An 18,258-nucleotide genomic window follows, 5' to 3' on the forward strand; every position below is an offset into this window, starting at 1 on the left:
CATAACATATGGACGATGTAAATATAGTCCATATGGTGTGGGTTTTGTGGTTGATAGCATTGCAATTCTACCTCAGTTTGTGGTTTAAAAGGAAACAGATGATGACAGGTGTACTCTAGCTATGAATAAATGAACCTTAGAGTAAGACATTAAAGTCACATCTAGATCAATATTGTATAACTATAGCATAGTAGGTACTAAACATAAAGGGAGAGCTGTTTTAAAAACATTTGATTGTAACAATGAACTTAATGGATGATTGGTTCGCTACTAGCAGTAGTTTCCAAGTCGGAATCATGCAACTGATCTGCAAAATACAAGTGGGTACTTTAAAGATTCAAAGAATCCTGTACTATGTTCCAAATATTAAAATTACACCAATTCTCAATATACCTGGAATATTCTACAGATTTCCATTGGACTGTCTGTCTGTTGTATTTCAATATGTCAAGTAATATTATCAACAATATGGTCACTGTAACCGCCATCGGCAGTAACTTTCCATTCGCTGCGACCAATGAATAACGAAGCGATGTTTATGAAACAAAACGCCAAAGAACATCGGTGTATACACACTGGCGAACATTCGCTGTAAGGGCGAGTTCACTAAGCTTGCATGCAGCCAGAGAAGTTTTAGGGCACGTTAGTGAAATATGGTGGTAGCTGTCAATGTAATCGCGGCTTTATTCATCACTTTAAGAAAGGTATAGAAGAGATGAGGTCGCATTTAGGATTTAATTCTTATATTATCCTATGAATTTTGCACGTTTCTTAATATGTTAGAGCATTGAACTGCTTAAAAATAATACATTTTAAAATGCCAACATTACAGTAAAGGTAACATGACAATTTTATATACTTATGACACTGAATAAAGTTGACGCATCCTCGATTTTTGACGAATGTAGAGTCGCCCTAACCATGCACTCGAGAAAATTCTAAAGAATTGGCGGGAAAGTACGGTATTATTCTATTCGTCAATGCCATTTAGCGGAGTTTGGATTTTAAACATTGATATCGTCACAATATTCTCATTACCATACTTGGAACACGATTCATCGTATTGACCATTTACTGATAGGTATTACAGATCACGACGCGGCAATTCAAAATATTTGATGCAATTCACGTTTAAATCATAAACACGTTTGTTTAAGGTTGCCGCGATTAAAGTCCAAGTAACTAATAAACCTTAATTAGTGAGAGTGGACAACCGAAGCGTGATGACCGTAATGGTCGTCTTAATTGCGACTCTCGCGAGACTGAACCAGTTACTACAAGAGCTGCGTGCTCAGTAATCCACACTTTTAACTATACTCAGGTACAGTTTTCATTTTATTTATCATAAATTGATTGATTTTCATTTGAAATCAATTAATTTATGATAATGTGAAATACTGATTAGTCCTCCCTCATTATAGTATGAAACTACATTAGTGGCAACCAAAACAAATATTTAAAGAAGGTTAGTTCATCCAATATTTGATACATCGTTAAGCCGAATTAAATTCTAAATTTTAAGTGTAATTAGCACCTGAACACAAATTTCGTGCATAGAGTGACGTGAAGGGATATCCGCTAATTAAGTTGGCATTTAGAAGTAAAAAAAAACCTTGTAAAGTGTAACAATGTCGGTTGAAGTAATGCATGCCTCGTCTGTGGTTTGTGGGAAACTTATTTTATACAATTAACTGTAAAATACTTACATACTGCATACTTACGTAACTTTAAGTAGAAATATTATTTTTTACGATTTCACTGCCACACATTTCATGCAGTAGTATTGTGTTTTATAGTCGGCAAAGAAACATTCTAAATGTAATACTGAACGTAGCTATATGTATAACATACTACAAATAGTATATTTATTTATGAATGTAACTTTGAATGTGCGTCAATAGCCTTTTAGAATAAATACAAATTCAGGCCAACCGAATATTTAGAGAGCAAACAACGAGTATGATGGTAGGTCCACGATCAATCTATCCTTGATGTGTTTCATGTTAAATAATGGTCGATTTATTCCATTTTAAAGGCAAACGGAAAATTCCAGTCTTGATCATCAACAATTATATCAATCAAGTCCGTTGTCTGATTGTCTGTACGATGTCCGATTTCATGATTCGCTGTCACACACCGAACTGTTTTATAAAAGAGTGTATTTGAAACGAGAATGTTGAGATATTATTGAAATATTGGATGAATACAATGATGTCTGGGTACTTTTTATTATAACATTAATGGATCCATAGGGCATCGTGTTATAAATAATACATTTTCATTTAGAAACACTCTCTAATATTGTTGAGCGTAGGCTTGGATCTAAGATTAAATTATGAATTAAGTAGTTTATTCCTTGAACAGGCGTTTATGTATGAACTTTTGCTGCATTGTTAAAATAATAGCGTAAAGATGTTGCAACATATTTCTCATTTAACAGGGAGAATGTCCAGAAGGAATCGGGGGTAAACGAAAAAACCCGTCTATTTTGAGCAGAGAAAAATTTGGCAACGAAGTAACTGGAAATTCTTTACAAATTGACATATTTAGCAGCAGCCGAACTACATCTAGTGAAGCAGTTGGAGATAGCACGAACAAATATACTTACAAAATGTGAACAGCTGTTAAGAAACTAGTAGACTCTAAATTAAGGTAAGACAATAAAATTTACTACACACATAATTAAATTGTATTTTTTTCAGTAATTAAAAAAGTAATATAAAAATATGAGTGCCTATGTTGGATATTGCCATATTATTATAAGAAGGAAGAATTAGAACCAGGAAACCTATTAAATATTCATACTTATTATTATTTTGAGTACTTCCGAAGTGCCAATAGGTTTTTCTCCTTCTGTTTTTATTGCGCTTACCAAATAGTGTGCATATGGCTATATTTAACAAGCAAACATTTAAAAGACGATTCCAAAGAAATGAGTCGTTGATTTCAAATTAATCTGCGCAATTTCATCAGATTTTCACGAGCGATAAATGATAATTGGTAGCTCTACCTGAAATATCTAGGTATAGGCACGAAATAGAAGGTCCGATATTAAAGCAATCTTTTTAATAATAGTCTCCTTGACCTTTAAAAATAATAAAAATTCCATCTCTATGTTTTCAAATCAATGTATTCAAAAACCACACCTACACTCGTGCACGTGCATACATAAATACACTAATTTTTTATCACAGTTTGAACGTTCCTACTTCATGACGTCAAGGATTTATTTGTTTACATATGGGAGATATAAAAAAATGTCTTCAAAATCAAAAGAAAGCGGAATCGGATGTTTATTGCGTCTGCAGTAAGGCCTTGAAGTGAAGACGCAGGCGATGGATAAAATTAGCACGCTGAAAAGTGGTCCGCCGACGGCGTATACTAATTCAAGTACTAACAAACTTTGAGCCAAAAGAAACTAACACCATTCCTGTGTAAAAGAAACAACACTTATTTATTTCACCTAAATCTACCTCTTACCTAACCTTAATCTGTTGCAAATATTTTTTTAATAAATTTTTCCCTGAAGGAAGACAGCTACAAAACCTTATTTAAGCATCAAAAAACCAAGCAGATTATTCCACGCACTGTAAGTGCTTTGTATTTCTTGTTTAAAAAACACGACAACACACACCTATTTTTCAAACGATATGATCATTCATGACGTCTAGAGATTATAAAGCGAATTATATTATAATCATCATGTAATTATACCTAATCGAATTCAATAAAATCAAAAAGTCATCTTTGTTCAAAGATGACTGGTCGAAAAGACGTATTTCATCATTATTCAGCTATGTACAGCTTAAAGCCGCAACGAACTCAGCACCTAAGTTTTGATAAACCTTGGACTTTCGACCATGTGGCAATATTTTGCTGTCTACGCGAGTACCGGATGATTCTAACGATGCAGATAAAGTCATTGGACACCCTCAACAGAATATTTTAGTTAATTTGTAAAAAGTTGATATATGGTTTAGTTTATATTTTTGAAAATAATTTGCAACATATGATTGAACAGATTACAGTTAGATTATGTCTATGAGATTAAGAACTAAAAGTAATCTGAAAGGATTTTTTCTCGGAACCTAGTTTTAAAAAGTCTGTTCTTGAAACAGATTTAAACTTGTCAATGACATGTTGTTTGACGAATGTGAACCAAAACAATAAAGGCGAACTCTAGGACACATAAGACTCGACTATGCACCTAAAGTACTTAATTAGGTACCCACAACAAGTAAACAATGTATCACAAACACACACTGACGGAAAACGCCACCTGGAAAACCACACTCATTAACACGCAATAAATTCCAAATATTTGAAACGCTATGATACATAATACCTCATGAGCAACAAATAGATATGTAACCTCATCGTCTGCTGAGTAATGTATTGATGTAACAACGGCCACACCTTCTAATATTTGTGCAACTCATGTACCTACCTACAACAAGGATCTTGGCGAGATATGGAAAGAGATCACATTAAGCTAGTCATTGTATGATATCCAGGATTTTATCATCAATCGATTAATCAGAGTTTTTACGTGAAACCGGAACTCTACCCTAAATATTTACGATGTTTTGAACCTTACAAGTGCATTAGTTTAAATTTTTGTTACTATTCTTGTACTCCCTTTCTATTTTTAATTACTACCAGAAATCAAAGTACTTAGAGAACTTCATTTCAATTTGCTCTACCATTCTGTTCATCAGGAATTACCAAAAAACGTACCTAATAATAGAAGATTATACCGCAATACCTAGTTACAGGTACAATAATAATACAAAGTACGATAGATTGGATACAAACTAATAAGCCTTTCCTTGTCTAATCATGGTAAAACAGTTTTAGATGCAAATTATTCAGCTGTAAATGGTGTGACGTCATTCGACACTCAAAAAACAGAAGTTGCTTTTACAAACAGAAAAAGTGCAACACTTGGCATACAGACAAAAGTATGTATTTTATGAATAGCCATTGAAAATAAAAATCACATGTTAGAGGATAGGTCAATGACGCCTATTCTTAGAAAGTCGCCGTACGATGGTTCGAGCATGTACTGCCTACTTATGTGGATACGTATTGCGGAGGTGTGGCGCGCACGCGCACCGCAACACGCAACCATGTGCAATGTCTACCTACATACTGTTGATAGGACGGTATGCGCAAGCCCCTCGCTATGCGAATTCACTGCCTCAATACAATACCATATTGCATCAGCAGAACTAGTTAATTTATTTGCAAAATTTGGTAGAGATAGTATCTAGATTAATTATTATTGAACATGAATTATCACTTTGTGTAACACAACATTTCCTCGCGTCATCATTATCGAAGCAAACAATGAACTCAAGCTGAAACAATAATCGTGTAACCAGGTAGAGACTGAGTAGTTTCGTTTATTACGTCTATAAAACAAAAACCTCATGGCTAGTGTTTACGATAAAACTACTGTACAGAACACACCCACAAAATGAGTTGAGCCACGTTTAAATTTATTTCTTCAAATATCTCTAAGGAAAAGAACAAAACATTTTACGTCTCTGACGCATTCGGCCGCTACGGGTGGCAGCTGCTGATTGGCTGGTATAACCAAGCCCCCCGACGTCACACGGTATCTGTCACGCAGGCGTAGCTCGTGACCATGGCTCCATATCGCTACACTACTCATTATGAAAATATATATATAGGTTCAAGTACTATGTTATATCGCGAAACTAGCTATTGTTTTACGAAATACGTATTTATTTATTTATTTCTTTGAGTATTGAAGCGGCATCTACACGTGTCAGAGAACTGAGGAGTCAACACGTTTTATGAATTGAAAAAGTGGGTTTCGCGAAATAAAATTAGATTATTGTTTTCGCAAAACTGCTGACTAATTTTATTTGATTAATTAAATAAATGTTCAAAGGATACGCTTTATCGATTTGGCAACAGAATCGTTGTAGTCATATCGGAATCGAGCCCCTCGTTTCAGCATTATTTTGTATCATGATGTGAAACACGTGGACCGGACAGTCTGTTCTTGTGTTTTTATCTTAGCCAGAGATAACGCTATAATGTGCTCATTCGAGATTTCTGATCGTAAAATCGTTACTGATAAAACAGATAATTACTTTCTTTCAGAGATTTTATGGATCTTTGAATAAATGGTCATTTTATATTTGAGAGATTTCGAGAACATCTAGCATATATTTAATATAAAGCGTCCTGATAAAAAAAATACACACTTTTGTAGATAAGTTAACACCCTTTCCTCTAAATAAGCGGGTTTTGATTGTAGTCCGATTAGAGTATTAATTAGTATTTATGTAATTTTAGTATCAATAATAACATAAAATAAATACACCAATACGTTTAGTCTGGCCCATAAACTCACGAAAACCATAAATTCATTAAAATTAAGGTAAAACGAAGCAGGAAAAAATAATGAAACTGAAAACAGTCAGTTGAAATCACAGGCAGAATTTTAAATATCATTACTTATTTGTGTTTTAAGTAAACACAATATAATTCTCAACTACAGTAATTAGGTTACTAAGTTAACGATTAAATCTATTAAAAATGTCCGATTCGCTTGAAGTATAATTTATAATTAATGCGTAGATTTCCAGGCTCGGCAAATAACAGTTCAATTGAACATAAAACTTGATTAATTTATAATTTTTATCATGCTTACTGAATACTTATCCCATAACTGTAAAACTTCTAAGAAAACTCAGCAAAAAGTTATTTCATTGATCTATCTCATAAAACTGTTGCTTAATAGGGTTATAAAATAAAAAAAGGAATAAGATTACCTATTGAGAAATTTATAATAATTATAATAAATTGTCAAACAGTATTGTTGATAGTTGGTAATTAGGTAATTTTAAATTAAGAAGGTAGAGTCTAGGCTGATATTGTTAGGTATTACAATGACAAATAAACAGACAAATTCTTTTACCATACTTATATTAAAAATTCAGTTTTACTTTGTTCATAGCCACAAACAAATATGATGCACATATTTTTATTATATCCATAAATCAGATCAAATTTGTACAGCATATTAACTGATAGTTACGCAAATTACATTTTAAATTGCAAACATTCTCATTCTGCATGAAATAGTCGATAAATTAATGTTTATGACAGATGTGACAGTGCTCACGCACACCAACCAGAATGGGGGTCAATTCGATCAAAAGGTTCAGAAAACTTAATAGACAATAACGAAGACATATGAGAAGACATTAGATGATTTGCGTCAACTTTGGAACTGGCTGACGTCAGCAACCAATTCTTTGGAGGCGCGTGCACTAGCCAGCCGCTGAAGGTTAAAAAAACAACTGAAATGTCAGTCACGCTTAGGGTAAAAAACACATGACAAAGGACAAGGTCGCCATGCTCATTTCATATTTGTACAGCCATGCGAGTATATGTATCTACTGTATACATATTCAACCTATAAGCCAACTCAAGTGTAAATTTTTTACATCTATAGTTTCAAAGAACCTGACTGCATCACCTAAAATAAAACGTGACAAACAATTAGGAGAACTAACCGAAACCAGCTAATAAATGTTTAACTAAACGAACGTGTATGACGGTTGATAAAAATGTTTTTACTTCGAATAAGCCAATCACTTTATGACCTCGAAACTGAACACAAACAAACCTTCAGGCACGCACACATCGTCAAATTGGAAGGCGTGTTCGTGCATATGCACGTAACTGGAAATAGTTATGCGGGAAACACTCACAAGGATGCTTGTTTGTGTTTGTGAGATAGGGTTATCATCCTTTTTGGGAAGTTTTACTGGAATCAGTTACGGAAGCTTTAACAGGATACAAAAAAAAACAAAAATACCTTAATGGGTCAAGCAGGGAGTATGTTTTAGCATGTTAGTGGATATTAATTTGTTACAAAGAAAGCAATTTCCATAAATTTCATTATTTCTGCATAAAGACGTTCATTATCGATATTTATGTTAAATAGTGACAATTTTATTGTTATATCGACGTATAAACTACCTTCTAACTACTTTCGTGATTTTTTTATTACTTCGAAATTCGCCGACTACAACAAGTTCATTGGCGTAACAAGTGTAACTGAAAACGTTTCAAAATAAAAAAATCCCCAGCCCTAGTGAATGAACAAGAATGCGATTCATTTGAAAAGGCGCCAGTCGACACGTAAGCCAGTCACCTGACCGTCTCGGTTATAAATGTTGGGAAACAAAAAGTCACTAATGACTTCCCGAGGCATTAGTAAAAAGATTTTATCACTAAGGATCTAAGGTTCAAATTTAAGCGATGCGTTTTACGAGGCTATTGCAGAGGACAGACCGCGGCTAGGAATATGACTTTCATCAGTGATTAGTGCAGGTTCAAAAAGTCGCAAAAATATTTCAGATAAATTGATGGATGAATATTTGTGACTTTTGATAGGTAAGTCAATAATGGGTTTGAATACGTGAAGTAATAAGGTCCGATCTGTGAATAGTGACGTAGAGCCACTCCCGCTTTTGAAAGTATTTGAGCAACGTCGATTTTGATCATTGACAGACATTAGTGCGTGCTTTAAATTTATTAATTCGTAAGATTTTTTTTGATAGGAAATTAATTGATGTATTTTTATCTCTCTACACATTCTCAACAGTTTTATCAGTTGACACTAAAATGAAAAAAAAGTTGCGTAGAAGTTTAAATGCAAAGTAAATATAATGATTATTTATTTTTCATGTAGCTACGAATCACGAATTTGCTTAGTAACTGGAATAAACTAATCATTTACGAAGTAAACCAGTGCTTTTACCGGATTCAGGTGGATTTAGTTTATATTGTATTTACGTTAAACGTTATTGTCGGGGTCAATACATCGCTGTTTAAACTATGCAGTATATTGATACCAACCATGCAAGCAACTGTGATGCATTTTTAAATTTAAATAATGGATTAAAAATAAAATTATTATATAAAATTAATATAGTAGGTACCTAATAATGAGTATAAAAGAATGCAAAAGAAAGAGATAATAGATCCTTGACCCCGACGTGATTTGAACACGCAACCTTCTGATCTGGAGTCAGACGCGCTACCGTTGCGCCACGGAGTCGATACGTAAAGAGATCAAATAAGGGTACATTTATAACAAGAATTAAAAGTGTTTTAATTAAAACTAAAAAAATGTTTTTATTTGTACTTTTTACTTTCTATTACATAAATATTCTTAATAAAATATAGAAGTTTACACTGAAATATATTGTAAATAATGATTAATTGATTAATGTTCATTACGATTGCCACTATCATGTTTCCCTCCTGTTTTAATTTCGGTAAAACATAAAAACACAAGGGACACAATAACTCTTTAAAGGGTTAAGAGGATTTCCGCGCCATCTATAATGTAATAAGTACTGACATTCACTGGCCAAAGATTGATTCCAGTTCCATTCAATTTCGATAGATGGCTCTGTGTTAAGCAGATCATCTAAATGTTTTAAAATTAAAATAGGCTGTAATTTTGACCTAGTTAAACTAATAGCATTATTATAAAGAACACAACAATAATTTAAATCTTACTCTTTAATACTTGTCAGTCAATAACCAAGCAGTAGAAGTCAGAAATGACGTATTATCTGAACACTTTTATAAACTGTCATAGGAAAAAGTTAAGTTTTGAAATTGTTTTATCTTACGGCCATTTAATATATCCTGATATATTATAAAATTCCTTACTATAGATGTTCGTCGATAATAAAATTAAGAATAAATAGTGTGCAAATCTAAATATGTCAATTCACACAAATCATTTTTTAATTTTATTTTTAGCGAAATCCATCAAAATTTTCAATTCTTATAACGGTTAGAAATTAGTTTCATATTATCATTTTAATGCATATTAAATAAATGCTAAATTCGCACAAGATACACAAGCCCCTGTGGCCTAATGGATAAGGCATCGGCCTCCTAAGCCGGGGATTGTGGGTTCGAGTCCCACCAGGGGTACTAAACCAATATTTTGCATTTTTGTTGACCTGCAAAAATTTTGAGCTACTTTTCACTTAAAATGAAAAGAAAAGAGCTAATTATAACAAGCAACGTAATACAAGGTTTTAAAATGTTTGAATCTCCTCGTAGTGGTAAACATCGTAAGCCTGCATGGGTAATGTAGTATCCCACTTGATGCGGAAATCTGCAGTCGTTATCTAGAAAAAAAAAGTATAGTGTATCCTCTGTTTGTTGGATGTTTCGATAGTTTAATCATAAAACAGTGGTTAACGCCCAATACAATTCATTTAGTTTAAAAAGTTAATTTACCATTAGTGACGCATAAAAGTACAGAGAAAAATAAAATACTGAAAAACTCAAATCTTTCAAACCAAGGCACCAAAAAACTTTATAAAAGAACTTAAATGATTTCGTCAAGAGACTACATACTTGGTTTTTGTTATATGCTTTTAATAAGAACCGCTATTTCGTCACTAAGATCGTCGGCGCCGTGGCTTAGTTGGTTAAAGCGCCTGTCTAGTAAACAGGAGATCGGGGGTTCGAATCCCCCCGGGGCCTTTAAGTGGTACATTACTTTTGCACCTGGTTTTTATTTTTTTTATACTAATCTGTAAGAATATTATATTTTGATACAACATTTAAAGCAATTAAAGTTACTATTATCTTTAAAGAATACTATTTTTAATTTATTTACATAACCGCGTCGTCAAAAGTTCATACGCTTAGCTGTTCTCTTAGCTGTACGGTTTAACAACTACTACTGTACACAATCAAATTTCATCAGTTACTGTTATGGTAGGTTGGACACCTAAATAATTAAGTTTAAATACAGACTTTTATAAATCGGATTCTTTTCATTGACTTTTATTGCCAACATCACTACAACCTGACGATGTTTTTGGTGTCGTCTCTTCGAGGCTTACTTGCACACATGTTGGTTGTGGAAGTGGCGGTGACGGTGAAATGTGCGGGCGGACAGAAGTCGGGCGAGGGGCACGGAGTGGACAGGTTGAAGGCGTGAGCGCCGCGCTCCGGCAGCACCTGGCAGCTGTGGGCAGCCTCCGCGCCGCGCCACATGCACACCAGCACGTCGCCCTGCCCCGCCGTGCGGAACTTCACAATATGGAACAGTTATAATGGTTAAGTCATAGTAAATTGGAAGAACGGATTTGTTTTTGAATTCGGGAAACTGTTCTACTTCTTGGGGAGGTTTCATAAATATAGACTGGTGGTAAAATGAAGGCTAATCATCTGCTCCATGCCTCTGCTACAGAAAAAAAATATATTTAACATTTTTCAGTAGGAGAGAAATACACTAGCTGGTTTTGTCAGTGAGAAGTAGAGCAAGCAAGAGGATTAGCACTTAAAAATAAAATATAAGTAGGCAACGAGGGTTTTGCAATTTTCCAGCCTTTTTTTGCAGTTATTATATTAACTTTAGGTTTAATCACAAAACAATAAATTTAGGTAGCGACTAATTACTTTAAAATTATATACAAACTACAAATAACATAAAATGTACAAAATCATAATTTATCTTAGGTAAAAATAGTTTGGCGAAAATTAAAATTTGCAGTAAGCAACACAACGGCTTTTTTATAAACAAGTGTGTAGTTACAATGGCAAAAAACAATAGCTTTAATGAGAAAACAAAAGTTTGATGCATTCAAGTACCGTAGCTGCAAATAATGAAGTGAAAATAAGATCACTTTTGTAAAGAACAAATTGCCCCAAGTGATTATAATTACAAAGAAAAAATAACACGTTCCATGATCCATCGTATTACGTCTTTTATAATCTCTACAAAGCTGGCAAGCAACCGGCTCGTTGAAAAAAACTTTTTTGAATTTTGGTCACTCTGACTACACCCCGTAATGATATGCACCCTGAATTTTGTAACGCAGTATTCTGCACTTCCCTTTCAAATTGTGGGATCGTAAGTTTTATTTTCATTCATCTTTAAAATTTTGAAATATTTTTTGCATGATATTTTTACCTGAACTTGTATGAAGTTCTGTTGTCTTAAGTAATAGGGGTGTATGCGGTAGAAGGCCTGCCTGTTCGGCAATACGTAGTCTTCATACTCGACTTGCTGGAATGCCGTATTGTTGAAGGGACACTGGGCACCCATCAACCTCGTTGGAATGTTGCTCTTCACTATATAAGTATCCACGGCGTCTATGACATCCTGCACACTCGTCGACGGCGTCTGGAATTAACAGGTTTCGTTACTTCAAGATGCAATCTTTGTAAGCACATAGTAAAAATGTAACGCCGGTCCATGCCGATGTGTCCAGAAATAGAAACGAGAATTGATTTCATTAGGCCAGTGACTGCTGCATTGCACACGTTTTTAAGTTGTTATATTTTTTACCCTCAAGAAACTATAAAGTACGTAGTATTTTTTTTGTATATAAGATTTATGCCGTTATCTATTATAGGTGCGTCTATTGCTTCTCTATACCTACTTAGGTAGCTACTCGTATTGAGCTGGAAGGAGTGACAAATGTCATCTCGATAACGTCTCATACCCTCTTTGTATGAATGCAGACATTTTATATAATTATCTCTTAAATCTCAAAAATAAATGTTTTATCATCACGTTTTAACTTGCTTACCTTTTTTGTATGTATATAATTGTTAAAAGTGACCTTGGTCGTAGTATTTATGCAGCACAACGATAACGTAATGAATACATTTCAAGATTATTTTCTGTTTATTGTTACTAGATACTACCTACATATATGTCAATACGTTTTTTTATATCGTGTTAGCAGTTCAAGGAAGTATAAATATAGATAGTATAGCGAAAGATCAGTGTAACGATTAAAAAATAACTTACCCTTAAGAATAATTCTGAGTAATCTAAGTATTCATTGTTGATGTTTTGGAAATCGGATAAGTCTGTAGCAACGTATGCGAAATAGACGTCGAAGTATGTGGATCTGAGTGACGTCATGAGCTGCCTGGTTTGTTCCATTTCTGTGTTGGAGGGTCGGTCCGTGGGGCTCACGATGAGGACGACGGTGCTGGGGCCCGCGCTCGCGTTTTTGGAGATGTCCAACAACGTCTTGTTTAACGAATGCTGAAGTATTGTGGACATCACTCTGGGAAGATTCAGGCGATTCGGCCCTGGAAACAAATATCGTAACCTATAGTCCCCCTTAAGCTGAAATATAGGTACCTATCAAAATATTTAAAATACGTAGGTAATAATGCAAAAGAACAATAACAAGAACGCTTAACGTAGCCGAAGAAATTTGTTAATGTTTTTGTTATTTGTCGATTGTCGATCATGTAGAGATGATTGAAAAATGAACTTCGTTAGACTTTTTTTTAGTTTTATTATCTGTTCTGAAGTCAAAGAATCTAAGTTACATAACTAGTTAAATGTTTATAACGTGTTTTAATTTAATTAAGTAGTGTCTTAAAAACTAGGCCAGGGATGCTTATGAGATGATGTCACATTTAAATCGTAATGTGATCCGGTATTACAACGATTTGGCTTATTTTTGACAAAAAGAGATAAATTGATACAGATGATATGTGCTACATATTTTTGGACAGCGATGATGACTTAGTTATAATAAATTCTAGTGCTGTAATCACCACAGGAAACAACTTTTTTAGCATATCTAACTTTGTTATTTATTAGCACCCTAGTCTGACTTCTTTGTTGCCAATTAGCAACAACCAAATTGAATATGAGATAGGAATTACCGTAAAGTGGCCGTACAAAGAACATTTGAAACTAGCTTCAAATTAGTCAGATTTTTTGCATAATAAGTATGACTTGAAAACCTTGAGTGACTCGCAATAACATAATTATTTCGCACATTGCGGATGTTTGTTACTTCACGAAGTAGGATACTACTTGCTGCATACATCCGCTTATTACAAAATAGGCTAATATTGACTACCGCGGAATACATTCAGTTCAATGAACTTTAAAGAGGAGGGCAAACATCTGTAAAAGGTAAAAAGGTACTTTAAATAACGTCTAAATTATACCACTGATAATTGAAATCTTGGTGCTTAAAATATTGTACCGGTAACAAGTACTAAAAAATATGAATATTTCTCTAAAAATGTACGATTTACTATGTTTCGTTAGGAGCAGTTGCTGGTTTTATTTCCCTTTTTCGAAAGTAGAGTCCTGATTTTCGACTCGTCCTATGATCGCGTGGATCATCCACGGGTGTCAGTTTTTTTTTTACAAATAGGTGTGTTAATCATAATTATTGCCTCTTACATTCGTCAGTATAATTCCTTATGTGAGAGTTCAATGTGGTGAGATTGTATGAGGGAGGCGCGATCCATGCCCCAGTGTTACCATGCAGCAGACCTATAGAACCGCGCTGCATATTTATTTCCAGTGATCCACCGATCCATCTGTAAGTACAAATCATCTTGATAGCACAAGGTTTAACAGTGGTTGCAATTTTGAAATTTTATTTTTGATAGTAAATATTTCCTCTAAACAAAAAGTCTTGTTTAAAAGTAGGTACCATTTGCAACACGTGTTTTTGCATTTGTTTCACAATAGCAGCTAAGGGTTACCTACGCAAGCAGACTTTTAACAAAAACCGTTTTGATTATGTTTGCATAACAAATAATGTGCCTAGTGTTAAGGGCGTTTAGTACTTACGACATGAATTGTTCAACGTCATAGCCTTTCCAAGACGCGTCCGTAGCAACTATCAAGTCTATGATTGGTGCGCTGTTGGTGACTTGACAATCACGATGATTTCGCCGCAGAACAGTGGCTGAAAGAAAATCCTATTAATAAAGTAAGCCAAAGAGCCAAATTAGCTAAGTTGATCAAACCCAATTAGGAGTTAAATTGTGGGTCTCGGTCGCTGTTTAGCAAGTCATTAGGGGTAGTCGCAGTAGTAGAAACTAAAAAGTCTACCAATCAATCTTACTAAGGGATAACGTGTTGCTGGGTTGAGAAGGTCAGGAGATCATACTTTTGTTTTACAAAACCAGTGAACTTACGAACATAATCCATGAAGGCGGTCACTGCGGCGTTTGTTATCCTCTCCATTTCCTCCACTGGTATGTACACAGTGATCTGACGCAGTGACAAGACATGAGCAAATCTAGAGGTCTCGGTGAACAGATCTGTGCGGTTCACTGTGTTGCTGAAGAGACTCTGCCGATTACAAGCCTTCACCGTTGGATCGAAAGATACGCCTTCGTTGGAATAATACATGTCAATGATTTGAGATAGCTTGAGAGTCCGTCTGAGAGCCATCCATTTTGGTGCATAGCTTGACAATATGAGACCTGGAAATCAATTTGAGTTAGACTCTAAAGTTAGGCTCTAATGCAAAGTATTTTATAGGCCAGAAGCATTCGCCAGAACAGAACAGAACAGGGTAGAGATTGTGGACACGAATGAAGGAAATGTAATAAATATATTTACCATCAATACCAGCCAATATCTCAGCATCAGTAAAATGCCAGTCGACTATAGACGAGTTTTGTGGGAAGATGTAATGGTCTCGCGGTAAAAACGTATCGTTCCATCGGTTGTTGCTGCCTACCAAAATGTTCCGTGACTCGGATCCCACGCGAGGACCCTGGTTCACAACCACTTCTGCTAAGTCACCTGAAAATATTATTACATCGATATATAGCTTTGGAGTTAAAACTATTTGCTTAATACACCCCAACGGCCAATCGGTTGGAAGTCAAAAACAAAACATCATGCACATTTGTTTTGTTTTAGATATGAATGTCTATTTACTTTACGACACATGAAACTTCTTTAACTACACCTTGTTTTGGTGTAGATAAGAAACTTGACACTAATGTTTTTTATTTACCAGCCAACGTAGCAACCCAAATGTTACTGATATCGGCAACATCCGATTGTCTTTGTACAGGTTGTGCCACAGGATCCAACGTCTCTATATCCTCGAACCACTCTTGCTTGGCAGATATCATGAGGGGCTCGGCGACATCTTGTTTGAAAATGTTTGCGTTAAGTATGTCTGTCACGGACACCCGTTGAGATTCCAATGATGCGGCGATGGCTGACACTAATGTACCAGCCGATATCGTTCCCCAGTGTGTTTGGATCACACCTTCCTCTATGGGGCATCTGCTGTTTATCCTGCAATCATTGACACGGATAAATAATCGTAATGTGTTTTTGACTGAATTTTAACTGAACAAAGATGACAAAGGGAGATTTATTTACTAGTGCAGTCCGATTGATCTGCGCTTCAAGTCAATAACTCTCTTCATTTCGAGTAAACAAACAAACGAATCCTTAACCTAATTATGTAACGTACCTATCTAACAAGTGTTTGTTGTTTTACTTCAAATAGAGGTCAACAACCTAAAGGTACGACTGACCTTTGATGACGCAAGTGTGATTTATTATTTCAGCACGCCACCCACGTACGTCAGAGAATTGAAATAAAACTTCATCAGTAGCGCATTTAACGATCAACACTAGGTATATCTACTTACTCGTAAACAATAAAGTTCCTGGTAAATAAGTGGCTTTTAACCTTTTGATACGTTCTTATTTTTATTACTTGCTTTATAAGTATATTGATACTTAAACTTACAAGGTTCACGCACATTGTAAACAATTAATGATATAGGTACTTAAATTCTAGGTATGATGTAAGTAACCACATATTTAGGTAGGTAACAGCTACTTACATATTTATTCATTTAAATTACGTGGTAGGTCTACATATTTACAAATATTTATTGTGTATTCTTTACATTTCAATTACCGTATTATAATTTTAATCAACAACTACCTACATATAAAAGTACCTGTACCTAGAAATTTCCTACTTTTTCTTTCATTTATATTCGATGCATGTTACTTACCTACCACTGCTTTGTGTCTCCATATTATTACTGTTCTCAGACAATTGCTGTGTTAAGGGGCATACAACATTTTCATCGCCCCTCTCCCATCTTCGGACTGTCGAACTAAGCATTCTATGTAAGAGACAGGTCTCAGATACGGTTAGCGTCTCATTAACTCTTATAAGATCTTGGCTTGGTATAAATATGTCCATCAGAATTTTGTACTTGTGGAATTGGAAGTTTGAAGCTCTGTACGGCAATATGAACTCTGTTTCGACAGCGTTAGCAGATGATTGTTCAATGCCATCTAGCCGCAGACTGTGGAAATTAGAAACGTGTGGGTTAATGCATCAGTAAATAATAAACCTTGTCGTACAACTAGCTGACATAAACGTGTAGAGGGCGACACTAAAGCACATAGTTCCACATTTTCGCAATTATTATTCTCTAAGGTAAAGCAGATTATACAAAAAAATTACTTAGTTAATCTAAAACACATACGATTTCTTCCTGTCTAGTGTCCAAGCCCACAGAAAATAATCACGTTTTTTTAATAGGGCCTTTCATCTTCGATCCCTTTTGTTAACAAAAAGCGTATCATTTTCACCGGCTGTTTATGATAATTGTGATCAGCGATTATAACAGCTATTTATAGGGCACGCTAACTTCCACCTATTTTTATGAATAATTTTCAATTACCTACACTAGGTAAAAATAGGAGTCAGACCGCGTTTTCTGTAGAAATGTTCAGAAAGAACCGTCAACATAATGGATGTTAATGCACTTGCATCATTCCTTGACGTAACAGATGGCTCTGTATTTTGCAGTGGCGGTTATTAATTTAAACACTCCCTGAACTTTATAACACTCACTTGTATATTACAGTAAATCAGTTTTTTTTTTGTAAATACCAACCTTCTTAGTAAAGCTGTACTAAATAGCCGCATATCTAGTTGAAAATTGAGTTCCAGCTTTCTCAACAGGGACAGGTAGACGTCGAGTCGCCTCGGTGCCGACAGGTAGGACACTCCTGCTCCTGCCCGGTAGCAGTCCCGCAGGTGTGCCGGTATACTCGGCACTACCGCACATTTTGATACTAGGTACACCAAAATAAAATTTCTAAAAACACTGTCCGAAATGTAATCTAAAACGAACTAATTGACATCATAAATAGGTGTGGTCACACATACAATAAATTTTCATTAAAACATACATACGGCTTATTAAAAATATAAGGTTAAATATAATCTTCTTCATGTTGTGTACACTCACGTCACATAAATTCGGTAAAAATAATGGAAAAAAAAACAAAACACAACGCGTGCTGAAGCACGCGTCGGAGTGCTACAATGTAGATCACAGTAAAGTGATAAGATAATGATAGTGAATAATTGCAAAACCAGGTTGTGATAT

General features: G+C 34.9%; 1 protein-coding gene and 3 non-coding genes across 4 annotated transcripts; 2 read left to right on the forward strand and 2 right to left on the reverse strand.

The window, feature by feature from the left end:
* Positions 1 to 6,946: 6,946 nt before the first annotated feature.
* On the reverse strand, positions 6,947 to 18,226 carry LOC113496429. The gene is made up of 12 exons (XM_026875635.1): positions 18,063 to 18,226; positions 17,761 to 17,941; positions 16,864 to 17,163; positions 15,837 to 16,126; positions 15,434 to 15,619; positions 15,004 to 15,294; positions 14,654 to 14,771; positions 14,258 to 14,397; positions 12,848 to 13,137; positions 12,002 to 12,214; positions 10,929 to 11,118; positions 6,947 to 10,202 (listed from the first exon to the last, which is right to left on the reverse strand). Exons 1-12 carry the CDS (start codon positions 18,100 to 18,102, stop codon positions 10,048 to 10,050), a joined length of 2,394 nt encoding a protein of 797 aa, XP_026731436.1. The 5' UTR covers positions 18,103 to 18,226; the 3' UTR covers positions 6,947 to 10,047.
* Positions 9,038 to 9,109, reverse strand: Trnaw-cca. The gene has a single exon. It is a non-coding gene; the product is annotated as a tRNA-Trp (tRNA).
* Positions 9,930 to 10,002, forward strand: Trnar-ccu. Its single transcript has one exon. It is a non-coding gene; the product is annotated as a tRNA-Arg (tRNA).
* Trnat-agu lies at positions 10,490 to 10,563 on the forward strand. The gene has a single exon. It is a non-coding gene; the product is annotated as a tRNA-Thr (tRNA).
* Positions 18,227 to 18,258: the final 32 nt, after the last annotated feature.

Source organism: Trichoplusia ni, chromosome 8 (assembly GCF_003590095.1).
Source record: "Trichoplusia ni isolate ovarian cell line Hi5 chromosome 8, tn1, whole genome shotgun sequence".
Taxonomy (NCBI): domain Eukaryota; kingdom Metazoa; phylum Arthropoda; class Insecta; order Lepidoptera; family Noctuidae; genus Trichoplusia; species Trichoplusia ni.

Bases quoted from the DNA above. Each gene is read 5' to 3' on its own strand.
- LOC113496429 (XM_026875635.1), bottom strand. From the start codon at position 18,102: ATGAAGAAGATTATATTTAACCTTATATTTTTAATAAGCC. The intron at 15,295-15,433 runs GTAAATATATTT...ATTGATTTCCAG, and splicing joins GATATTGGCTGGTATTGATG to GTCTCATATTGTCAAGCTAT. The intron at 14,772-15,003 runs GTAAGTTCACTG...ATTTTCTTTCAG, and splicing joins CGCCTTCATGGATTATGTTC to CCACTGTTCTGCGGCGAAAT.